Source organism: Impatiens glandulifera, chromosome 5 (assembly GCF_907164915.1).
Source record: "Impatiens glandulifera chromosome 5, dImpGla2.1, whole genome shotgun sequence".
Taxonomy (NCBI): Eukaryota; Viridiplantae; Streptophyta; class Magnoliopsida; order Ericales; family Balsaminaceae; genus Impatiens; species Impatiens glandulifera.
In genome coordinates this window covers 26,479,741-26,507,708 of record NC_061866.1, presented here as the reverse complement: position 1 = coordinate 26,507,708, position 27,968 = coordinate 26,479,741, and the positions used below count along the sequence as shown (strand labels likewise).

The 27,968-nt window shown below is 33.4% G+C and overlaps 2 protein-coding genes across 2 annotated transcripts; both read left to right on the top strand.

The window, feature by feature from the left end:
* The first annotated feature begins 5,196 nt into the window (after positions 1 to 5,196).
* LOC124940692 (probable arabinosyltransferase ARAD1) lies at positions 5,197 to 14,620 on the top strand. Its single transcript, XM_047481223.1, has 3 exons — positions 5,197 to 5,985; positions 6,165 to 6,533; positions 14,432 to 14,620. The coding sequence occupies exons 1-3, from the start codon at positions 5,197 to 5,199 to the stop codon at positions 14,618 to 14,620; spliced, it is 1,347 nt and encodes a 448-aa protein (XP_047337179.1).
* Positions 14,621 to 23,548: 8,928 nt separating this feature from the next.
* Positions 23,549 to 24,337, top strand: LOC124939145 (secreted RxLR effector protein 161-like). Its single transcript, XM_047479653.1, has 2 exons — positions 23,549 to 24,174; positions 24,217 to 24,337. The coding sequence occupies exons 1-2, from the start codon at positions 23,549 to 23,551 to the stop codon at positions 24,335 to 24,337; spliced, it is 747 nt and encodes a 248-aa protein (XP_047335609.1).
* The last annotated feature ends 3,631 nt before the right edge of the window (positions 24,338 to 27,968 follow it).

Genomic DNA, 27,968 nt, shown 5'->3' with positions numbered 1-27,968 from the left:
TTAGATGTATGCTTTTAGACATGCAGTCTAACAGACGTAGTTAGACGTACAGCCTAACAGACGTGTAGTCTAACAGACGTAGTTAGACGTACAGTTTAACGGATACATAGTTAGACGTGTAGTCTAACAGATATGTAGTTAGACGTGCAATCTAACAGACGAGTTAGACGTGCAGTCTAACGAATACGTAGTTAGACGTGCAGTCTAACAGACGTAGTTAGACGTGCAGTCTAACGGATACGTAGTTAGACGTGCATTCTAACGGATATGTAGTTAGACGTGCATTCTAACAGATACGTAGTTAGACGTGCATTCTAACGGATACGTAGTTAGACGAGCATTCTAACGGATGCGTAATTAGACGTGCAGTCTAACGGATGCGTAATTAGACGTGCAGTCTAACAGATGCGTAGTTAGACGTGTAGTCTAACGGATGCGTAGTTAGACGTGTAGTCTAACGGATGCGTAGTTAGACGTGCAGTTTAACAGATACGTAGTTAGACGTGCAGTCTAACATATGTAGTTAGACGTGCAGTCTAACAGACGTAGTTAGACGTATAGTCTAATTGATACGTAGTTAGACATGCAGTCTAACAGACGTAGTTAGACGTGCAAATCTAACAAATGTAGTTAGACGTGTCATCAAACAGATGAAAGTTAGAAGTAGGGAGTCTAAATCCTTCAGACTAATCTGATGGGAGGGACACGTAGTTAGACGTGTAGTCTAACTTCATTAGACTTGGTGGTCTAATGGATCCTGTTATTAGACGGAGGTGTCTAACTTCATTAGATTTGACAGTCTAATGGAGCATGTCTATTGTCTCGCTTCAGCAGTTGCTTGAAGTTAGCATCCGTCTACCCACGATCAACTAGTTGTACGCTACTCTTACTCCACTAATTTGTGCAGATCAGTACGACAGCTAGTTGCATCCAATTAATTAATGTCACATAAGCAAATATTCTTCCCACTACTTGTTTCTTGCAGGACAATTCTAGAAGAATATTCGGTGCACTACCAGATTGATACGGCCACGATCATTGTGCACAGAGTCTGTTTTACATGTGTACTATGGAGGTTGTCCAATGGGTGTTTGCTACATGTCAACACAGAAGATTCGACCGTTGGTACTTGTTCTCTATTTAAAGATCCTCAAGGACAGACGAATAGACACGAACGAACATACAGCCAGCCCGAACTTACAATCGATCTTACAAATTTCTCACTTGTTTACTGTATTTTGTACATTAAGAGAGAGAGAGAGAGAGAGAGAGAATCAAAGTATTGTCTAACTGAGTGATATTCTTTAATATAATGTAAGTTGAATAAAGTCTATTATGTTCAATAGTAAGCTAGCATTGAAACTGTATTTGATTCTAAGAAAAGTATAGTGAATCCTTCTGGTTAGTGGAAGAAGGGGTGACGTAGGAGTGTTTTGCTCCGAACATCAATAAACAACTCTCTGTGTCATTTACATTATGTCATCTTTTCCTTAATCAGTTCTTAGCTTCAAACCTGAGCAAACGTTTCCGCACTTGAACCGCTTCAAGAGTTTGCAAGGGTTTGTGGAGAATAGAAAGTGATATTAATCCCTAATAGGATTTTTATCAAACCGTTTTCCAGAAGTTGTCATCAATAGTTAGTCCCTTGTCTTTATTGGTGCCACCGATCCTTTAAGTTATGGTCAACAATCTTAGTGATAGTTTGAGAATAGAAACAAGGCTTTGATACCAATTGAAAGGATCGGTGACACCAATAGAGACAGGGATCTAACTATTGATGACAATTTCTAGAAAAATGGGTTGATAGAAATCCTGTTAGGGATTAATATCACTTTCTATTCTTCACAAACCCTTGCAAACTCTTGAAACGGTACATGTGTGAAAACGTTTTCTCATATTTGAAGCTAAGAACCGATGAAGGAAAATATGACTGAATGTAAATGACACAGCATTTTATTTATGGATGTTCGGAGCAAAACTCTCGTACGTCATCCCTTCTTTCAACCACCAGAAGGATTCACTATACTTTTCTTTGAATCAAATATAGTTTCAGAGCTAGCTCATTGTTGAATAGAACAGACTCTGTTCAACTTATAGAAGGTTTAAGAATATCACTCAACAAGACAATACAATGATTCTATCTCTCTCTTGATGTACAAAACACATTAAGTAAACAAGTGAGCAATTCGTAAAATCGATTGTAAGTTCGGCAGACTGACAGCTCGTCCGTTGTCCTTGAGGATCTATAAATAGAGAACAGGTACCAACGGTCGAATCTTCTGTATTGACACGTAGCAAGCACCCATTGGACATACTACATAGTACACAGGTACAACAGACACTATGTACAAAGATAATGACCATACCAATCTGGTAATGCGCCGAATATTTTCTAGAATTGTCCTAAAAGAAATAAGTAGTGGGAAGAATATTTGCTTACGTGGCATTAATTCATTGGATGCAACTGGCTGTCGTACTGATCTACTAATTAGTGGAGAAAGAATAGCGTACAGCTAGTTGATCGTGGGTAGACGGATGCTAACTTCAAACAACTGTTGAAACGAGACATTAGACGTGCTCCATTAGACTGCCAAGTCTAATGAAGTTAGACGCCCCCGTCTAATAGCAGGATCCATTAGACCACCAAGTCTAATGGGGTTAGACGACACGTCTAACTACGTGTCCCTTCAGACTAGTCTGAAGGAGTTAGACTCCCTGCGTCTAACTTTCATCTGTAAGACGGCACGTCTAACTACATCTGTTAGACTGCATGTCTAACTACGTATCTGTTATACTGCACGTCTAACTACGTTTGTTAGACTGCACATCTAACTACATCTGTGGGTAAACGGATGCTAACTTCAAGCAACTGCTGAAGCGATGCATTAGACGTGCTCCATTAGACTGAAGTTAGAAGCCCCCGTCTAATAACAAGATCCATTAGACCACCAAGTCTAATGGTGTTAGATGACACATCTAACTACATGTCCCTTCAGATTAGTCTGAAGGAGTTAAATTCTCTACATCTAACTTTCATCTATTAAACGGCACATCTAACTACATATGTTAGACTACACGTCTAACTACATATGTTAGACTACACGTCTAACTACATCTGTTAAACTGCATGTCTAACTACGTATTCGTTAGACTGCACGTATAACTACGTCTGTTAGACTACACGTCTAACTATGTATTTGTTAGACTGCATGCTTAACTACGTCTGTTAGACTGCATGTCTAACTACGTCTGTTGCACTACACGTCTAACTACGTATCTGTTAGACTGCACGTCTAACTATGTTTGTTAGACTGCACGTCTAAGTACGTCTGTTAGACTACACATCTAACTACGTATCTGTTAGACTACACGTCTAACTACGTATCTGTTAGACTGCACGTCTAACTACGTCTGTTAGACTACACGTCTAACTGTGTATCTGTTATATTGCACGTCTAACTGCGTATCCATTAGACTGCATGTCTAACTACGTATTCGTTAGACTGCACGTCTAACTACGTATCCGTTAGACTGCACGTCTAACTACGTATCCGTTAGACTGCACGTCTAACTACATCTGTTAGACTGCACGTGTAACTACGTATCTATTAGACTGCACGTCTAACTACGTCTGTTAAACTGCACGTCTAACTACGTATTTGTTAGACTGCACGTCTAACTACGTATCCGTTAGACTGCACGTCTAACTACGTACGTCTAATAATCAACACGTCTAATTAACCTAATTCAAGCTAAGTCTAACTTAGCACGTTTTGATGCACCTGCACAAAAATAATTAGACGGCTTAGTTTCATTCTTATTTGAGTTTTACACAAGTTTATCATCAAAATACCGTTAATCAGAATAATTTGACCCTTAGTCAAAATAATTTGACCCAATATAATCATATATACTAATATACATAAATATAAAATTTTCAAAAATATTTATAAATTATATATATGTTAATATGTTTTCTAAATTATATATATATATATATTAATTTAAAAAAATATAAATATTATTTTAAAATTATAAACACATTACATATATATTATATATATTCTAAAATAAAAATATATAACTAGGAAGAGTAAAAAGAAAAAGAAAATGAGTTTAACTAAAACAACCCATTAATAATATAATTTATGTATTAATTCAATTTATTATTCTCTTTATTATTACTTATTTTAAAATATTTAAATAAATAAATAAATTGTTTTTTAAAAGTCAAAAAATTAAAAAAGAATTATAATAAAATAATATAATTTATTAATAAATAATTATTAAAATAAATTAAATATTTTATTATAATATTTGGAACTAATTTTTTTAATAATTTATAACTTGGTATGTATATTTACCAAATATAATATAAGATTTTAAATTAGAGATTACTTAATTTGATTTATTTTAGTATTATTTATTCATTTTAAAAATACCTAAATAAATAAATAAATAATATAAAATATATTAATATATTTAAAAAAATAATAATATAGAAATAAATAAACAATTAATAGAGAAATGATACAACCTACTCTCCCGCTTATTCATAAGACAATAAAATAAACTGTCATTCTTTCCTCCTACTGAATAACTTCCCCTGCAATGGCGGCAACTGAAATCTCCATAATTGCAAATGTCTAGGTTTCCTATTTGCTCGATCGAATGAAAGTGCGCCCAGATCCTCCTCCTGCTTCCTAACCCCAGAACGAACACTCACAAAGATCTCCAACAGAAAATCCGCCAGTCCTCTGATTCCAGGTCATATGAAATTATAATTGTACGCTCTGATTTTATCATTGATTCATGATAACTCATCCTAATTTTGTCCTTTACATGAGAGCATATATGAAATATAATGTGTTTTTTGTTGTCAATTTGTTGTATCTCCTAAAATTGCTTATATGGCATGGCATGGATGTTCTGATTTGAAAATATGTTTAAATATTGCTATTGAGATTGATGCAACTTGGTGGTTGATTATGGTGGCAATCTAAAATATTCAATATTTTTTCAATATGCAGTTGCCCGTTCAATCTATGTTTGATTCAGCTTTAGATCTGCTGAGCTCTATCAATGTGGAGGTTTTAAATCTTAAATCCATACAATACTACTCACTTCCAACAGAAGTTGTAATCCACTTCTTCTTCCAATGTCAATGTCAAGTTTATGATCCTCCTATGTTCCAAAATGGGCCGTAAATCAATCCTGAAACCTGTATTGACAGCATTGCTTTTTATCGTTGCTTGTTATGCCTCCTTTAATGCATTCTACTATCCAAATCCGGGCAATCTAGATTCCACTCTTTCAATGAAGAACAAACCAAAAAAGATTATTATTATTAAGTCCCCAGTTAAGGTCTATATGTACGATCTTCCGAGAAGATTCACATATGGGGTTATCGAAAGTTACTCAGCCGTTCGCCACCAGGGGCCTGTGAATGTTCATGGGTCTTCAGCATTGCCAAAGTATCCAGGAAATCAGTACTCAGCAGAATGGTACTTGTTTGCAGATTTGAAACGACCAGACCGTTTTGTTTCTGTTCATGGTTCTGGTTCTCCAATAGAGAGGGTGTTGGATCCAGAAAAGGCAGATTTATTTTATGTACCATTTTTCTCATCTTTGAGTTTGGTTGTGAATCAGATTAAGTCTGGTTCTGGACATGCAGTGTATAGTGATGAGGAAACACAAGAGGGGCTTGTTGAGTGGCTTGAAAAGCAGGTTTACTGGAAGAGGAATAATGGATGGGATCATATATTTGTATGTGAAGATCCTAGTGCCTTGAATAAGGTTGTGGATAGAATTAAGAATGGGATTTTGCTTGTTTCTGATTTTTGGAGATTACGTCAGGACCAGGGTTCATTGGTGAAAGATGTGATATTGCCTTACTCGCATCGTATTAGAACCTTTGATGGGGAAGTTGGTGTTGAGTCGAGAAAGTCTCTAATCTTCTTTATGGGGAATCGCTATAGGAAGGAGGTAACTAGTTACAACTTGGGTATTAGTTTATGTTACATGGTTGACAGTGGAGACTCATAGCTCAGCAACTCATGTCTTTATTACATAATTGATATTTCTTAATATTAGCATTCAAGATGCATCATATACATGCACTAGTAGTTACTAATTGAAGTTCTTGATGTTTTTTGTTGTTATAGGGTGGGAAAATTCGCGATATGCTTTTTCAGATTCTTGAAAAAGAAGATGACGTGATTATAAAGCATGGTGTACAATCGATTGAAAGTCGACGAATAGCTTCACAGGGTATGCATACATCGAAGTTTTGCTTACATCCTGCTGGTGATACTCCATCGGCCTGTCGACTTTTTGATGCAATTGTGAGTCTTTGTATTCCAATTATAGTTAGTGACTACATTGAGCTGCCCTTCGAAGATATCATAAATTACAGGAAAATTGCTATATTTGTGGATACAAATACAGCTCTGAAACCAGGTTTCTTGGTTAACTTTCTTAGAAATGAAGTCAGCTCAGAAAGGATTGTGGAGTTTCAAAAGGAGATGAAAAAGGTATTTCATCTTACAACACTTATTCTTGTTATTACTATTGATTTCTTTTTTGTTTGTTTCCACCAATGCAACATGATGGAATTAAAGTGCCATAATAAGATATTCAATACTCAAAGATTAGCTAGTTAATTCCTATTAAGGTTTGATATGATTAGAACCACTATACAACTTTCCATGATATAGTCCAAAACTTGGAGAAAACATTTGAAGAGATTATTAAGGCTAATTGAAGCTTCATTTTTGTCTTATGTGAATTCATTTTAGGCTCTTTTTGGTGAAAATATTAGAAATTCTATTAAAACACTAATACCGGGAAGATAAACTAATTTAATCGCAGGTTAAAATATGATAGGTAACTATGTTCATAAAATGACAAGTTATAATTAGGGTTGATATAGGTGGCCAAGTCATAAATGAGGAAGTGAAAAGGTGAAATTTTAGGATAAAAGAATTTAGTTTAATTATATTATAATAATAATAATAATAATAATAATAATAATAATAATAATAATATTGATAAATACATGATATTCTAATATTTTAATAATAAATTAAATGATATAATTAATAAATGTGTAAAAAAAATTATAAGTTGCAGTAATTTGATATCTTTTAGGAAGTACAAAAAGTGACTTGATATTAAAAGATATTAGCAATATCCCACATTCATAACCTTCCCTCCAAATTAAAGTGTTGTGTGGGGGGAATTTCAAGCTTAATATTTGGTTTCTTTGGAGCCGATATATTATACCTGTATTTCTATTTTAATTGATTTTATATTTATAACTTATTTGAAAATGTTATATTCTTTTAAGAAAATAAACATTAATTTATACAAATTAAACATTTCCTCAATTTTATAAATTATTTGAAGAAATATTTTAGTATTTTTTTATTCTATGAATATTTATTAAAATTTCTAAAATATAATATGTTTTACAAATTAACAATTTTTTACTTTTTAGTAATTGAATATGGATTCAATTTAATTATGAGCTATTCAATTAGTGTATTATGTGCTGCTTTTAAAAGAATGATAGCTTACACATACACGTAACATGTAATTAATATTTTTTTTAATAAATTTTTTTAGTATTTATTTATATTTACTTAAATTATTTGTCATAAAGAGAGAGATTATTTGGGTCTAATAAGACATTGTCAAGTTTAGGAAAAATTTGATGTTATAACTTATAACTATTTCTTATGAGTATTTTGAAAAAGAAAAGAAATAGTTTTTTTTTTTTTTTGTAAAACTATTTAGATATTTTAAAAGTTGAATTAAATTAATTTTAACTTATGATCAAAGTGTAAAAAAGGCCTTAAAGGCAATTTTTATAAATTTGTTAAGTAATTAGTAAAACACAATTCATAATAGATGGAACAAATTAGATTGATAAGTCGTGTTTTCAAGTGAATAAATATCACGACTTTGAATACACAAATATCGCCTCAATTTCAAAACTAGTTGATTGTGTTAGGTTTTCTTTTAAACAAATATAAGTTTTCATTATGTTGGAACAATGTCACTATAATATAGTTGAATTTATTGGCTTTCTGTTCTCTATGATAGGATCCTTGACCGGTTCTCCAAAAGTATTATGGGGAAGAAAGAGTAAGCTCGCCTTCCCTTTTAGAAAACATCTTTCTCTTCTCTATAAAGCCCCATCCCTACTACCTTTGGAAGATGCCAAGAAACCCTATAAGAGGAGAACCCCCTATTGGTCAGGGAGGTCAATGGATGAATGCTCAAATACAACGATGATTTCGTCGGACATTTTATTGGCCGCAAAATCACATTTCAAATAACTATGATATCGCTTAGTTGGAATTTTACTCTGTTGGGCAAGTAAGGATGCATGCACGTTGGCTATAGGTTCATGAAAAGAGCATGTAGTGTTTTTTCCCAAGTCTTGAAAATTTGCCTTCAATGTTGGCATGAAACATTGTTACAACGATTTCCCACAGTGTAGACGTGGTTTTTGAAAAATGAGGCATGAGTTTGAAACACAAGATTGGATGATTGAGAGGTTATTGTTGAGATGTCTAGAATTGATGGTGCAAGAAAATAGAATATTCAATAAAAAAAATATCTTCTGGGTGTATAATCTTGATTTAAGAAAATAAGATTAACACAAAAAGAAATATAATTTTTTGTTGTGATAATATAAATAGGAAAATATTGTGATAATATTTTGGAGATTATTTGTCAAAATATTAGTGTTGACCTAATAAAAGTTTATTTAAAGGTGCAGTCGAATACTTTAGAAAGCTGAAATCTTTTTCTTGAGAGAATCCCTTCCTTGTGAGTTGTGTGTGAGCTTTCATTATGAGAAATAATTGTAATATTTCTATAACAATCTTGATAATAAAGTTGAGAGATTCTTGTGCTTCAAAGTGGATGTAGGTTTGTTTTGGTCAAACCACTATAAATTGTGTGTATGCATTCTTTAGTTGTTTTATTTTGTTTTTGTAATTATTTGATATTGTTATTTTTCTTGAATTAAGGGATACTTCATCTTCTGGTATCCCAACAAGTGGTATCAGAGCGAGGTTGTTCAAGAGGAGATGAAAATAAAGAGTTTGGATGATCTTGAGGGTTTTTGACAAGTTTTAGGAGGTTTCTAAAAGATGTTCAAGTTGTAGTTTTTGTTGGTATGAATGACTGTCAAGTTTAAGGTGGAAGAAGTACGAGTTATTTGATGTCTAGGGAACAAACTAAGAGGGTAGATTATAGACAAGAAGACAATGGGGGAATACATATTTGTAAAAGGTAAAAAAACATCATGAGAAAGAAGGCAAAGTAATTAGAGTTCTAAGTTTATGTTGAAGAATAAAAAAAATGTGAAGTGTTTCATGTGTTAAGAGGAATGACTCTTCAGAAAAGACTGTCTAAAACTAAAAAAACATAATAGAAAATGTTATGTTTAGAAGGAAAGAGATGGACCAATGATGGTGAACAAGGTATTTAAGTTGTTATGAAAAGAGTAAATAAAAAATGTGTATTCTCTATAAGGTAACTCACAAATATGTTTAGTTATTATCTCCGAGGTCACTCAATATACATCAAAGTTCTGGCATTTGAGGCTTGGCCTCAAAGACTTGCAAAAATTGTGTAAGAAAGGAGTTATTGGTATAAGAACTTTAACTCATGGTAATGCAAGTGAAGCTAGATCCAAAGACAAAGAATTTTTTATTGGATATTCAGAGAGTCAAAAGGTATAGAGTTTGACTGGAAGAAGGTGGAAATAATTTTAAGTTAAGTCGGAATGGGAAGTTTAACAAAGTTGGAGCACACACAATGAAGACATAAGTAGTGATTCAAGAAGAATCACAATTCGAGGTGGAGACATGTCATCAAAAAGTCACAATGCCAAGAGAGAATTGTCATGAGACCATTGAGATTTATTCTAATGTTGTGGAGGAGGATGACTTTGGTAAAAATGTATCTTTGTTCATGGATGAAGAAAAGAATGGTACACAACAAATATTATCAAAAAGGCATTATTGATGAAAATATTGTCAATATACTGAAAATGCAATCCTTCGGGCCAAATTGCAAGATTCATTGAGTTGATAGGTGATTAAGGATTGACATATTGTTAGTTAACACGCAATATAAATGAAAGACAATTGAAGAGGAAGAATAATATAATACACTTACAAATTTAGGTGGAGACATCATGAATCAACTCTCAAATGAACCAAGAAGATATAATTTCATTATCTTTCAATATGAAAGATGAATAAGATCTTGAGTGAGATTCTTAGTCATGAATAAATGGGCTAGATGGGAGGCTCAGTCAATTCAAAGATGATGACTTGGGTGCTTCTTTTATTCTATCATAATTATCCATGTATTGTAGATCATAGTTAAGATTAATGAGATTATTTATTTGTCATCTTATTAAAAATAGGATTGAGACATTGAATGATATTCCTATTCATGCAAAATAGACTAAATGAGAGGTTCAGTCAATTCGAAGGCGAATGAGATCATTGAATTGGAATTTGATGTGAGAAGATGAATGTGACCTTGAATGTGATTCCGTGTCATGAAAAAGAGGCTAGATGAGGGGTCGATTAATTCAAATGGAAGGACATTCGCGATTTATTTCAAAGAAGCTATGAAGCATGGTAAAAACAATTGAATACAGTTAGAGAAATATGTGGTTCAAGTTGGTTGAGTGTGCAAAGTTCAAGTTAAGATGAGTGGAAAATGTTTTGTTAAATCTTGAGCTTGAATAAAGAGATGACTCTAGATACCTAATTATTTATACGAGGTATGTTTGTCATAGGTTTTCTCGACTTTCGATTAGTATCTAACTTTGAGGAAGTAGACGATGGATGTTTGTCTAGAATATCCTCGGTTTTCGACATATCTGATTTTGAAAAGTAAACGATGAAAGTTCATCTTAGGTCTTCTCGGCTTCGATCAATATTTTATTTTAAGGAAATAGACGATGTATGTTCATCTTGGGTGTCCTCGGTTTCGATAAATATCTGATTTTGAAGAAGTAGACTTGAATATTTGGGTTAACAACAAAGTTGTTAAGTTGTCTCGGATACAACTTTGTATTTATAAGAGAGACGGTGGAACATTGGGTCATCCAGCACGACGAGTGCATCTGGCCATCTGGCATGGTGAGTGCATCTGGGCCATCCAACACGGCGAGTGCATCTGGGCCATCCGACACGGCGAGTGCATCTGGGTCATCCGGTATCAGAGAATGCATCTAGACATCTGATACAGGACCGACGAGTGCATTTGGGCTATCCGATACCAACAAGTGCATATGGGTCATCCGACACCGACAAGTGCATCTAGGACAACTATGGATTAGAGAGAGAGGAGATAGAATATTTGGGTATAGATTAATATATTTGGATCATTTAAGGAAATTCAAGTAAAGGTGGATATTTGTTGAGATTTCTTGAATTAATGATGCAAGGAAATAGAATGTTTAATAAAAGGAAAGAATATCTTTTGGGCGTATAATCTTGATGTAAGGAAATAAAATTAACACAAAATGAAATATAATCTTTTGTTATGGTAATATAACTAGGAAATTATTATGATAATATTTTAGAGATTTTTTGCTAAAATATTAGTGTGACTTAGTTAAAGCTTTTTTAAAGGTACAACCAGACACTTTGAAAAGTTAAAATCTTTGTCTTGAGAGAATCTCTTCCTTATGAGTTGTGTGTGAGCTTTTATTATGAGAGAATCATTGTAATACTCTTATAATAATCTTGATAATAAAGTTGAGAGCCTTTTGTGTTTCAAAGTGGATGTAGGTCTATTTTGGCCAAACCACTATAAATATTGTGTATGTATTCTTTAGTTATTTTATTTCGTTTCCGCAATTGTTTGATGTTGTTATTGCTCTTGCATTAAGGAATACTTCATCCCCTAGTATCTCAACAGTTATTACATGCATGTGTCTCTTTTTTCAATGACTAGTTTCATTGGTAGAAATATAAGAGGATCTTTTTGTTCTTGGCTAAGATAGTTTGGATAAGTATCTAGTCCATGGTACAAATAATCCGTTGTACATCAATGTCAAAGTACAACTTCTCTATTTATGAAGGTCACTTCTTAAAACACAACACAAAGTTAGATTTCACTTGAGAGTTTAAGTGTACAACACCTATCATAGTGGTCATGCTGAAGAGACCAGGATGACACTATAATTGATGATCATGACAATCCACATGTGATCCTTGTTGTTGCATGTATTGAACTCATTGTTTCCCAAACCAAACACTAGTTTAAGTGATAGCTTATATCATCTTCCTCCAAATGAGGAGCGTGATGATGATTTGGACATTCATTTGACACGAGAGAATAAGACTGGTTTAGGATCACTTTGTATCATGATTCTACACACTCTATAGAAACAAGACCACTATGTGATTCATTGTCGTGAAACCAGAACTCTAGAGGAATGAATGGTTGGATAAAAATTTAGATAAAAGGAGGATTGTGAAAATGAGTTCCCTTATCTTGGTAAGTTGTAGAACCACTAATAAAAACGTGACCAATAGACAAATGAACATCATTAATGGAATGATTAGGAACGAACGTGTGAATGAAACAAATCAAGGAAAAACAGAGTCATAACACAGCGTCGAACTCAAAAATAATGTAGATATACAAGTTTACTTAACCTCTTTCGAGAATATAGATTTCATGTTACGAGAATAACTAGAGTATCATTTTTTTCTCTTTTGATGTTTTTATTTTTATTTTTATTTTGGTTGATTAACTAATGGCCTTCATTGTCATGTTTGTAGCCATAATAATAATTTACAACCTATAAAATATTAATAATATATTTGTAGTCATATTAATAGAATTTCTTTCATATTAGAAGAGAAATAATAGCTTCATACAACTTGAAAAGTGAATAGTTAGAGAATGATAGTTGAATTGACTTTTATTGGGCTTTGTTATAATGAAATGCAATAGATGGCGTAAATAATAAAAAAAATAACATTAATTTAACGTGATTCACCAAGATAAACTTGAATACGTCCACCCAAAAGAGAGAATATTATTAATAAAATTAAAACATAGATAATGACATAACAATCTAGTGTTATGACACGAGTTTATATAATACTCGATTCACTGAAATCCTAATAGATACATAACCCTAACAAATAGAGAATTGGACCAGCCCATTAAAAAACTTAAATATTCAAGTCTATTTGACCTACTATATAAAAAGATGAAAAGTACCATGCACAATAGTTAGAAATATTATGGTGAGAAAATGATGGGAAGTCACAAGGATATCAAACACAACAAACCAATGCATACAAATCAACAATGCCAAAATACAAGAGTCATTGACAACAACACACAACACACAACACAGTTTATCGAGTAAAGAAGAGATGTAATGCATTATTCAATGCGAGATGGCATTGATATATTAATCAATGCCACGTGTCTGAGATGCATTAGTCAATGCTCATATGTTCTATATTCTGTATCCATCCAGAACTTCCTTCACATATGCTTGTTGCCCAACAAAAATATGTTCTTCTAATCTGAGGTAAAATGACATTAAATCAATATTTGTCATCTCAAATTCTCAAGCCATATCATTCTTGAAATCTTCAAAAAGACTCGAATTATTTCCTGTAAAAACAAGATCATCCACGTAGAGGTAAACAAATAAACAATCTCTATTTTTATCCATTTTCACATAAAGTGCATACTTATGTGGACATCTTTTAAATCATTTCTCACGAAAATAAGCATCAATCCGACTATATGATGCTTGGGACGTTTGTTTGAGACAATAAAAAATCCTCTTCAAATTAATACTTTCCTTTTTGTCCTTTCATCACATAACATTTTGGTTGCTCCACAAAAATATCATCTTCAAAAAAACCATTAAGAAATGCTGACTTCACGTCCAATTGGAATATTTTCTAGTTTCTTTGTGCCGCTAGTGAAACAAAAAATCCGATTATTTCTAGAGTAGGAACTGGAACAAATACTTCATCATAGTCCACTACCTGTCGTTGTGCATACGCTTTGGCGACTAATCTCCCTTTATATTTTTTCACAATACATTTGACATTCTTTTTCTCTTTAAATATTCACTTTACACCAATGGACTTTTGACTCGCTAGAAGAGAAGTGAGTTCTCATGAATTATTTTTTTCAATGGCTTGAATCTCATCTTCCATGACTTCTCTCCATTTCTTCTCCTTACTAGCTTCTTCAAAACTCAAAGCTCAAAGCCATTGTTTTAGATTAAGAAAGAACATAAAAACATCATGCATTACACATATTGTATGTTGAACTAATCAATTTGATTTCCCTATCATTTTATTCCAATTGTTGAGCTAACCGGAATGATGTAAAAAATTTTACTCAGGTAAAACACTATTTTGAATACGACGATCCAAACGGAACAGTAAATCAAATATGGCGACAAGTGTCTCAAAAGCTCCCTCTTATCAAGCAGATGATCCATCGCGAAAGACGCCGCATTAAGAAGTATTTGGCTGAACCCGACTGCTCGTGTCTTTGTTCAAACCATACCGAAGCAGTGATAAATATGTGAGGTACCATAGTGAACAAAATTTTTATGAAAGTAAAGAAAAACAAGGTAGATATTTTTAATAATCATTCCTTAAGTACCCGAGGCTGCATTTAAATCACTAGAACAACCACCATTATATATGTTCTAATCTTTTTGTGAAAGTTGGTAAATATGTTATTTTATGTTAGCTGAATAATGCATTTTTAATTGTATGAAAGCATAGTAATTTGAATTAGAAATTAGTGAGACACATTAAAATTTTGAATCAGAAATTCGTTGCATAGTTCCCATTTAAAAATACTTTTTATTTTATCACATCAGATCACATTTAAAAGAGAACTTAGTTAGACACAAATTCATAAATTTATTCACGAGTTTTTACTTGAATCTGAACTAAGATCTACTTCAAAGTGGCCTATATTTGCTCTATATGTTAATATGAAATGATATCCTTGCAAATAAATGGGTAAAAATAATGGGATTCCATTATTAAGGTTATCTTCTTCCTTTAATGGATTGATCTTTTTTCTTAGAATGAGAATGATCCATATTCTCCGACTTCCTTATTTGGGGTCCTATCAACGTTAATTATTCTGGATGATTTGCATATTAATTCTCGGTAAATTGTGAGCTTGTCACGAAAAAAAATATAAATCTGCTTAGGGATATATTTTTAGTGATGTGTCGTGATATATGATGAATGAGAAGTATTGTTTGAGTGTCAATTTCTAAAAAAAAGTTGCAACACAAATGTCATTCATTCATTTCAATGCATGTGTCTCTAAATATCTCTCATAAGCACATATTCCTCATAATAGTTACGAAAACTAGATGAGGTAAAGTTTAAGTCTTAAAGGGAGTCTTAAGATTTTACTTCATGCAACTGTTGTAAAAATTTCTCTAAAAGTTAAATGCATGTGTCTTGTAACTATGCTAATAAATGATTATATATTTATTTATATTTTTTAATTTGTATAGACCTCAAAAATAATTTGGGAGATATTTGTATTGTTAATTTGATAAAACTTTTAAAATTAAGTTTTATACTTAGTGTGATTAAATAATATCATTTTAAAGTTTTCTAAGAAGAATTTGATGAAAATTTAGGCAAATTAAGAACACCTAATTGACCACATAAAGAGAGGTCAAATGAAAACTAATATTCTCATTGCAACTATAGTTCAAGTATCCTAAATTTGAGAGTTAAAGTTATTTTGTACGTGAATCATACATTTTGACTTTATATATGATGTATAAGATTTTTGACTCAACATCTTATGATAAGTGTTTTTGTTTAAATGAGTGTATGCCTATCCAAAGACTTTTTCCTTTCATAAAATTAAAAGTTAATAATAAAATTTTAGGGTAATTATGAAAGATTCCTCACTCTAGACACACCGTGATGAACAGTTTCTCACTCTCATTTTGGTATTTTTTCATTTTAATTCTGAATTTTGAAATATTCAGACGGGACACATTTATTTTTATTATATTTTTGGCACTCTTTCTTGTATACTATAATTTTATCTTAATACCATTCACAAACCAGAACAAATTCCTTATTTGTGTTTCTTTATATTATTTCATTCACTTTTTATTGTTCATTAATGATTCAAATTTCATGAGAAGAGATTGGAGTTTGAAGAGACGATTTATTTATCATATACTTTATCATAAGAAATTTTCAGTCAATACTCCTTGTCAATGACGACGGACTCTCGGGATAGCCATTAGAGTCATGGCCAATTATTCTCAAATCGGTAAAGACTTTTGCCGAACAAGAATACGAGTAGAGGTTCTTTTAATTAGTTTTCAAATAATTAATTTTTTAGATTTTATTATAAAATATTTAATTTTTAATTTAATGATTTTTAGATTAGGGTTTAGATGAAAAATAAAATGAAAACAAGGAAAAACAATAATGGGCCTTAGTGCTTGGACTAGACCTAGATCAAACAACACGGTTGCGGGCCGAACCGGGTGCAATCAGGGCTCAGACACAGGTGACAGGCGGGTGCAACTGGGCTTAGGTTCGTTGGTCAGAAACCAGAATAGGCGAAGAGGGTCTTCTCGAAAACCAGGCCATCAGTCGAAATTAGTTTCTCGGTTGCAGGGTAGGCCGTACTCAGGTCAAAATGAGGCAGCCTCTCGATCGAGATTTTTCAGTTAAAATTTAATCCATTGTTGGTAACAAGTGGGCAAAATATATTTCTTTTTATCAATTTCAAATGAATTCTTACAAACTTTTATAAGAAAACTTCAATATACTTGACTCTTCAAATGAAAAAATAAATTATTATGCATATTAAATAGGTTTCCCTCCCAATTTTTTTGGTTATCTCACTCACCCCTAAATCATTATGATTACTCTAGAAATATTAAACATCAAAAACCAAAAAGTTTATTAATTTAAGTTTATTCAATAAATTTCCTTTTAAACTTAAATACTTTTCCCATCTCACATTCCAATCACCCTTTTACAACTCTCCAGCAATGGGGTCGGTAGTGATTTGGTGAAAACATCAGCGGCTTGAGCTCGACTTTCAACATGCTCAAGCTCAACATTTCCTTCTCTGACTTGTTCTCGGATGAAATAAAATCGGACGTCGATGTGCTTGCTCCTTCCGTGATTAACCGAGTTTTTTTCCAACTCGATCGTCGACTTGTTATCAACTCGGATGACAGTCCCTTCATCTCGGATCACTCAAATATCTTAGTAAATTTGAAAGTTAGACTACATGACATACGCTCCAAGAGGTCGCCACAAACTCGGCCTCGCAGGTTGACAAAGTTACAATAGGTTGCTTTTTAGATATCCAAATAAAAGTCGTATTCCCGAGTAAGAATACATAACCCGAAGTGCTTTTCTGTTCATCAACATCACACCACCAATCACTATCCGAGTAACCCACTAATCGATAGTCATCTGATTTTAAATAGAAAAGATCAAGTGAAAGGGTTCCTCGAACATATTTCAGAATTCTCTTTAAGGCCTTCCAATGTGTATAGCTTGGATCCTCCATGAATTTGCTTGTTATCCCAACACTCAACATTAGGTCAGGTCTCGTGCTTGTAAGATACCTTAAACTTCCAATTAAGTTTCGATATCTCCCAGCATCAACTCGTTCTCCTCCATCAAACTTTGAAAGTTTAGTGTCTGGTTCTATTGAAGTAGAAACCGGGTTGCAGTCTTCTATTTTAAACTTCTTTAAAATTTCAAGCGCGTACCTCTCTTGGGATATAAAATCCCTTTATCCGACTACTTCACTACTAGGTCAATAAAATATTTCATCAGACCTAAATCTGTCATTTTGAACTCCTTATTCATTACCTCCATAAACTCCTAAATTAGTTATGTGTTGCTTCCGGTGAATATGAAGTCGTCAACATAGAGAGCGACTACCATCATATCATTTTCTGGTTTCATTGTGTACAAGGCATGCTTGTACAGACATTGCTTGTACCCATTTTTCTTGAAATACTCGTCAATTCTTTCATTCCAAGCATGAGGAGTATCTTTCAACCCGTAGAGGGATTTTTTCAATCTCAACACCTTCTTCTCATCACCTCTCTTCATATACCCCGAGTGGTTGCTCGATGTACACCTCCTCCTTCAACACTCTATTTAGAAAGGCTAACTTCACATCCATATGTAGAACCGGTCATTTATTCTAAGAAGCTAACGAGATTAGAAGTCGTATTGACTCCATTCTTGTGAATGAGAAAAGACTTCATCATAATTAATTCACTCCTTTTTGAAGGAATTGTGTCCTTTAATTTAATGTGCAATGACTAAACTTGGATAGGACAAATTAACAGATATAATTTAATCCGATTATTTTAGGAGTCGTAGTGCTTTGCTAGAAGCCAACTACGATTAATGGGGTTAAACCTATAACTATTATAATCGGATCCTATGAGGTCACACACTTAGAGTTGACCGACTAGATAAACGAGAAAGATGGTTAATTATTAATACATATTAGATATTATTAATAATAAGAAATATTATTTATTTGTGAAATAAAATAATATATAATTAATACATATTAGATATTATTAATAATAAGAAATATTATTTATTTGTGAAATAAAATAATATATAATTAATGGTTAATTATGGAGTTAAGATTGTGAAATAAAATAATATATAATTAATGGTTAATTATGGAGTTAAGATTGTTAAATAAAATAATATATAATTAATACATATTAGATATTATTAATAATAAGAAATATTATTTATTTGTGAAATAAAATAATATATAATTAATGGTTAATTATGTAATTTTATTTAATACAAAATGATTCACTTATTTGCAAAAAAAAACGGAAGTGAATAGAGAGAATTGTTCCTCTTTTAAAACGGATTTTGCTATATTACGGTGAGAACTCCAAGAGAAAGAAATCATCTTTTAATCTAGCAATTTGATTGCTTCCCCTTTGTCTTTTTCGTCCTAGCATTCGAAAGTAAAGAGATCTAGTCGGGCTCGTGTGGACCAAGTAGAGGAGCAACACGTGGGGCTCTCGATTATTCATTACTACCAGATTTGATCTGGTTCACGCATCAAAGGTATATTTCTATAAACTATATATCATGATTATATCAATTATGCATGATCATATGATTAGATGTTTAGATTAGATCTATAAATTATTCTGCTGCGCACATCTAATTAACCAACAGTGGTATCAGAGCGCAAGGTTGCATATATTGAAAGGATCAATAAATTAACTGTTAATTTTGATTCGGATCTATATCGATGATATAATTTTACATAGATTAAGATGTAAAACTATCTTGAAGAAAATAAAAGAAATATTTATTTTAATTGGATTATATAAATATTTGGATCAAATAAATATGATATATTTATTTTCTAAAAGTTAGGAAATCCCACTTATTAAAGATTAATATTTTTTTAGTATGGCCCAGAAATACGATCTGAGCATCGTTATGTTTTCTTATAACACGATCTATGTATCGTTATGTATTTTGTAATTTATTTTGATAATTAGATTATTATAAATAATTATGTAATACAAATAAGAACCATGAAGTTCAAGGATGGAGATCCATGAAGTTCAAGGATGGAGATCCATGAAGGGTGCAAGCATGGAGACCAAAGAAGTTTAGTTCTTTATATATTTTTTTTTCATCTTAGGGGTCATACTAGGATCACAATTTTCATTGCATTGTTTTTATTTATAATAATTTTCACTAATGAATAAAAGACAATCAAAACTTAAGTTCCTAAAGAAAATTGGGGCAATGTCTTTCCGTGTCATGACCCATGAAGTTTATGGTTTTGGTTGGATAGGTTTCGCAAAAGCGAAGGTGTCTCTCTTCAACCTTAGGCTCCTGAGGATGAATCTATACGGGGATTCATAAACCTTGATACGGTTGTACCCAACAAGAGACCAAAAGGCAAAGTTTTGGATCTTGAGGCATGAGGATGAATCCTACATTGGATGTGGATCATCAACCAAGAATTATAAAAAGTTATAATTAGTAATTGTTACTTACCTTGAACACACAAGACCTAAGGCAGTGCAAAAGTATGTTGGGGATTGTCTATAATGGGATCTTGGAATCATTTTATTCATAAGGGACTATAAAAACTTGAATAAAATGTGCATTCACTTATTTTAAATTGTTCAATTATAAGTATTTTGCAAATTTCAAAACATAAACTAATTTGTATGCCAATTATACTCTATAGAATATGTCGAACGATAATTTGAAATTCTCTCTGCGCTCAATTGTTGAGAAAAACAAGCTCAATGAAACGAACTTCCTTGATTGGGAAAGGAATCTGAGAATTATTCTCTTGTCTGAGGGACGTGAGGACGTCCTAACTACCCCTATCCCTACTGTGACCGGAACCTCATCAGATGAGGAGAAGGCAACATCAACTCGGGTGAAAACTGAAGCATTACCTGTTACTTGCCTCATGTTAGCTGCAATGGAGCCTGAATTGCAAGAGGTTTTTGCATTCTGATGCTTATACTATCATAACTGAACTGAAAACGCAGTTTCAGGATCAGGCAAGGATAGAGCGATATGATACTCACAAGGATATACTTGATAACAAGCTTGTGAAGGGAAAACTAGTGAGTCCTCATGTGATTAGCCTGACTAGGCTTTTCAAGAGGATGGAAAATCTGGGGACCCCATATGACCAAGAGTTGGCCACTGATATTGTTCTTAGATCCTTACATGATGGTTTTGCACCATTTAGAATGCAATACCATATGAATGGTCTAAAGCATGATCTGAATGAGCTCCATAACATGCTTAAAAATGCTGAAGACAATATTATTGATGACAAGAAGAAGGAAGTTCTAAATGTCAACAATGGGAAGGGGTTTAAGAAGGTGGCTAAGAAAAAGAACAATAACCAAGGGAAAGGCAAGCAAGTTGCCAAACCCAATGGTGGTGAGAAGCCAAAGATGGCTGCTGATCATGATTGTTTTTACTGCAAGGCCAAGGGACACTAGAAAAGAAATTGTCCCAAGTACCTAGAAGACAAGAAGAACGGGACTGTGAGTTCCACTTCAGGTATTTATGTTATTGAGATTATGACAACCGATGTTCTCACATTAAATAATGGTCCTACTTGGGTATTAGATACTGCATGTGGTGCTCACATTATTTCATATGTGTAGGGACTTAGAAATAAAAGACAAGTGAAGAAATGAGAGATAGACCTGCGCGTTGGAAATGGAGCAAGTGTTGTTGCACTTACCGTAGGAGATTTAAGTATATCTTTACCTTCTGGTTTAATATTAGAACTGAATAATTGTTATTATGTTCCTTGCATTACTAAGAACCTTGTTTCGGTTGTTGTATTACATTCTGAAGGTTTTGAATTTAGCATTAAAAATGGAAATATTTCTGTTTTTAAGAATGATATTTTCTATACGACTGCTCCAATGAGTAATGGACTCTTTGTATTGGATCTCAAATCAGAATTGTATAACATAAATAACAAAAGACAAAAATTAAATAGTTTGATTGAGGCATACCTATGGCATTGTCGATTGGGTCACATTAGTGCGAATCGCATGAAGAAGATCCACAAAGATGGGCTTCTAAAAGACATGGATTTTGAATTCATTGATACATGTGAATCATGTCTGATGGGCAAGATGACAAGGTCACCTTTCAAAGGAACGTTTGAAAGGGCTACTGAACTACTGGGCGTAATACATACTGATGTATTTGGTCCAATGAGCACTGAAGCTAGAGGTGGCTATAGATACTTCATCACATTTACTGATGACATGAGTACATATGGGTATATTTACCTTATGTCACATAAATCAGAGTCCTTTGAAAAGTTCAAGGAATTTCAAAACGAAGTAGAGACTCAAAGTGGCAAGAAAATAAAAGCACTTCGATCTGATCGTGGTGGTGAGTACTTGAGCCACGAATTTGATCATCATTTGAAAAACTGTGGGATAGTCACACAGTTGTCTACCCCAGGAACACCTCAGCTAAATGGTGTGTCTGAAAGGAGAAACAGGACTTTGTTAGACATGGTCCGATCAATGATGAGTTTTGTTAATCTTCCGGTATCCTTATGGGGATATGCCCTCACTACCGTTGTACTTACACTAAATAGGACTCCGTCAAGAACTGTAAACAAAACTCCATATGAGATATGGACTGGAAAGGTTCCAAAGTTGTCTTTTCTAAAAATATGGGGATGTGAAGCTTATGTAAAACGTTTACAAACAAAGAAGCTTGCCCCAAAATCAGATAAATGCTTTTTTATAGGATATCCAAAAGGAAGTTTTGGATATTACTTCTACAATCCAACTCAGCAAAAGGTGTTTGTTGCAAGGGATAGTGTCTTTTTGGAAAGAGAGTTCCTTTCCAATAAGTCAAGTGGGAGAAATATTCATCTTGAAACAGTTCAAGACGATGAAGAGCAACAAACTCAACAACAAAATGACATGAATGATGTCGATGCAGAGATGATTACTTTTGAAGGCTCAGGGCCTCAGAACATCCAAGAACCAGAACAAGAGGATCTACAAACAGTTGTAGATCATGTTCCGGATTTAGTTGTTGAACAAGTTGAACCCACTCGTAGATCGGAAAGGCCAAGGGTACAACCAAGACGTTATGCTGATTTCATCTTAAATATAAGCCTTGATGTTCTTATGCTAGAACATAGTGAGCCTTCGACCTATAAGCAAGCAGTGACGGGTCCAGACTCCAATAAATGGCTTGACGCCATGAGGTCTGAAATGGATTCGATGTTTGAAAATCAAGTATGGGACTTGATAGATTTTCCAGATGGAGAAAAACCCATAGGAAGCAAATGGATTTTCAAACTTAAAAAATGACAAGGATGGAAATACATCTGTTTACAAGGAAAGACTAGTTGCCAAATGTTTTAGACAAATTCATGGTATAGACTATGACGAGACATTTTCACCATTTGTCATGATTAGATCTATTAGGATAATCCTAGTTATTGCAGCATATTATGACTATGAGATATGGCAAATGGATGTCAAAACCGCTTTTCTAAATGGTTTTTTGGAAGAGGATGTGTACATGACACAACCTGAAGGTTTTGAAGATCCAAATCATGCTGGGAAGGTATGCAAGCATCCAGGAGTTGGAACTTTCGATTTGATGAAAAGATCAAAGAGTTTGAATTAATTAGATGCGAAGAGGATCCTTGTGTTTACAAGAAGTTTAGTGGGAGTAAGGCAACCTTCTTAGTCTTGTATGTGGATGACATACTACTTATTGGGAATGACATTCCGATGCTAGAGTCCGCAAAAGAATGGCTGAAGATATGTTTCTCAATGAAAGACTTAGGAAAGGCCGAGTACATACTTGGAATTAAGATCTATAGAGATAGATCTAAGAGGCTTCTTGGATTAAGTCAAGGAACTTATATTGATAAGATTCTTAATAGATTCAAGATGCAAGATTCCAAGAAGGGATTTTTTCCCATTCAACAAGGTGTATATCTCAGCAAGACGCAGTGTCCTAAAACACCTACTGAGCTTGAGAAGATGAACAAGATCCCATTTTCTTCTACTATAGGATCTATCATGTATGCCATGGTATGTACACGTCCAGATGTTACATATGTTTTGAGCATGTGTAGCATATACCAATCAAGTCCTGGAGAAGCACACTGGAGTGCAGCTAAGAATATCCTGAAGTACTTAAGAAGAACAAAGGATGATTTCTTAGTATATGGGGGAGAAGAAAAATTGATCGTACAAGGCTATACTGATGCAAGCTTTCAGACTGACCGAGATGGCTTTGAGTCTCAATCGGGTTATGTCTTTATCCTTAACGGAGGAGCTGTGAGCTGGAAGAGCTCCAAGCAAGGTACTATAGCAGATTCTACAACAGAGGTTGAGTACATTGCTGCTAGTGAAGCAGCAAAGGAGGCCGTTTGGATGAGGAAGTTCCTAGATGAACTCAGTGTTGTTCCTAGCATTTCAATGCCTATCAACATTTATTGTGACAACAATGGTGCCATAGCTCAGGCAAAGGAACCGAGTTCGAGCTCCAAATCCAGAAACGTTATGAGAAAGTATCACCTTATTTGACACATCATCACTATGGGTGATATTAGGATGTGTAAGGTGCATACTGATGACAACATTGCAGATCCATTAACCAAACCTATGCCTAGGACCAAGCATGAGAGTCACATTAGGGCTAAGGGTCTCAAGCACATTGGAGAATGGCTTTGAGTTTTCTTTTGTATTACATTATGTATTTATGAGTGTTAGACACCAGTTTTATGTTTGACTTGATGATTTTATGATATATGATATTTCATCCTTATTTATATTGTTTTTATCAATATTGAATAATATGTCCAAATAATTCATTATTAACAAATGGGATCACCTTAAGTGTTCTGGTGAATGAAACCCATTAAGTGAAATGAAGTTTTGAATTATTAAAAGTCTATAGTTTGAAATCATCAAATGGACATAGATGATTTTATAAGTTACTATATTGTAAGCTGACTGATAGCGTCAGGTTTCATGGGCTATAAGGACATGGAGATGTCTAGTCAATTACATATATGTGTATGGATGATACATGTAAGACTGACCCACCTTAAGACTCTCCAAAAGAGATTGTAGAGTTTTAAGTTAAACCATGTTTAGTAGATTCCTCAGACATGAGTATGTTGTGGCCTCACTTGATGATTTGTATTTCTTTGACACAGTTAAACGCTTTCCGTAAAAGGGAGTTATAAAGGCAGTAGTTGGGATTGCTAAAAATTGAGTGGGAGCCATAGTCATACAAGAATGGAGAAGTCCTCCTACTTCATGTATACTGTGATACATTGAACAGGAATGGTGTCTCGGCCACTTGAAGAGCGAGAACTGAAAATGCATGGCCATGCTCGGATGGATTAATATGAATCATCCGTTTAATTGACAATTCAAACTCGGAGTTCAAGAAACATATTTGATAGAAAGGTATGAATGTTACCATATCATCAAATAAGACATTAAGAGACAAAGGTGTCTTATATTGCACACTTGTTTAAGGACAAGTGGGAGATTGAAGGAATTGTGTCCTTTAATTTAATGTGCAATGACTAAACTTGGATAGGACAAATTAACAGATATAATTTAATCCGATTTTTTAGGAGTCGTAGTACTTTTCTAGAAACCAACTACGATTAATGGGGTTAAACCTATAACTATTATAATCGGGTCCTATGAGGTCACACACTTAGAGTTGACCGACTAGATAAACGAGAAAGATGGTTAATTATTAATACATATTAGATATTATTAATAATAAAAAATATTATTTATTTGTGACATAAAATAATATATAATTAATACATATTAGATATTATTAATAATAAGAAATATTATTTATTTGTGAAATAAAATAATATATAATTAATGGTTAATTATGGAGTTAAGATTGTGAAATAAAATAATATATAATTAATACATATTAGATATTATTAATAATAAGAAATATTATTTATTTGTGAAATAAAATAATATATAATTAATGGTTAATTATGGAATTTTATTTAATACAAAATGATTCACTTATTTGAAAAAAAAAAACGGAAGTGAATAGAGAGAGAATTGTTCCTCTTTTAAAATGGCTTTTGCTATATTACGGTGAGAACTCCAAGAGGAAGAAATCCTCTTTTAATCTAGTAAATTGGATTGCTTCCCCTTTGTCTTTTTCGTCCTAGCAGTCGAAAGTAAAGAGATCTAGTCGGGCTCGTGTGGACCAAGTAGAGGAGCAACACGTGGGGCTCTCGATTATTCATTATTACCAGATTTGATCCGGTTCACGCATCAAAAGTATATTTCTATAAACTATATATCATGATTCTATCAATTATTCATGATCATATGATTAGATGTTTAGATTAGATCTATAAATTATTCCGCTGCGCACATCTAATTAATCAATACTTTTGTCTATATCTTTTTACCACAAGTCGAGCTTTATAACGCTCAACCTCTCCCTCAACATTCCTCTTTTTTTGTACACCCATTTTACTCTAATTGGTCGAGTTCCTTTAGGAAGATCGGTCAACTCCCAAATTTTATTTCGTTTAATTGCTCCAATTTCTTCTTCTATAGATAATTTACATTTCTCGTCTTGTAAAACTTTCTCAAAATTCAAATCTTCTGAGTTGGACAAGACACATACAACGTGGAATTCATTTGTAGTATCATATATCTCTCACATACTTCTCATTATGGGTTGTAGAGGCTCAAATTCATCTTCTGAAATCTTGGTGATTGTTGATATCGGAAGCATAACAACCTATGAACTTGTTTCTTCCTCAATCGGGTTACTCCAGTTCCATGTCATTGATTCCTCCATATGAACATCTCGACTCACCATCAATTTCTTGTTAACAAGATCCAACAATTTATATGCCTTAGATATTTTTTATCATACCCGATAAATATGTACTTCTTGCTCCGATTTTCTAATTGTGTCTTGTGCTGACTTGGTACTTTCTTATAGGCCACACTACTGAACATCTTGAGATGAAAGACACTCGGCTTCATACCACTCCAAATCTCTTGAGATGTCTTATCTCCTAGCTTTGTATGTGGACATCTATTTTGCACATAGACTACGCATTGCATTCCCTCTACCTAAAACTTTTTCGGCATATTCTTTCCTTTCAATATAGATCAAACCATATCGAAAATAGTTCGGTTCTTTTATTTTGCTACACTATTTTTCTGCAGAGAATATGGCACACTCAAGAAACGCTTGATCCCATGTTCCTCGTAGTATTTGTTGAACTCGATAGAAGTTAATTCACCTTCTCTGTCAGATCGAACTGCTTTGATGACTTTGATTTTTTCTTTCTCCACCATCACTTTAAATTTCTTGAAGGTTTCAAACACTTCTGACTTCTCATTCAGAAAATCAATCCACGTCTTCCTTGAGAAATCATCAATTAAAGAGATGAAGTATCTCTTACCACTAAATAATTCTGGAGTTATCGGCCACATAAATCAGTATGGATCAGTCTGAGTTGCTCCGTTGCTCGGTATTCAGAACTGCTTGGGAAAAAAGTCCTCACTTACTTCTTGATCACACATTCTTCACAGAACTTCTTTTTGAATATAATATTAGGAATTCCAAGCACCATCTACCTTTTCACAAGCTCGTTCAACCCCTCGAAGTGAAGATGATCGAACCGATAATGCTATTTTATGGCCTCGTCCTCCAGATTAAGTTGCATACATTTCTATTGAACTATTTTAAGTTTAAGTTTGTACATACAATTTTTCTTCATTTTTACTTGGGCAATGAGCCTTCCGAGTTTATCCTTCAGTTGTAGTTCTCGTTCCTTCATCAAAGCTGAGTACCCTTTCTCCATCAACTAACCCATGCTCAATATGTTGCTTTTGAGATTAGGTACAAAGTAAATATTTATGATCTCTCCGATTCCCCCATTTATTTTGTTAATACTTGATTGTTCATCGACCTTTGACGGCTACTTTCGAATCATCGCCGAAAGAAATGGATTCAGACTCCACCTTTAAGAGTATTTTGAATAAACTCTCGTCACCACACATGTGGTTACTTGCGCTAGTGTCTAAGTACCAAAGCGAGTTATCAAAACAACTTAGTTTGATCTCGGGTTATGGAATTTTTGTCACCAGTAACCACCCTTCATCTTCTTTCTCAGCAAAGAAGTTTGTTGGTTCCTCTTTTTTCTTCTCGGATCTACAATCTTTGGAAATATGACCCAACTTTCTACAGTTGTAGTATTTTATCGAGTAACAATTCTTGGCAACATGTCCATTCTTTCCATAGTTATAACACTCCATATTGTTGTTTATGTATGTTCGGCCA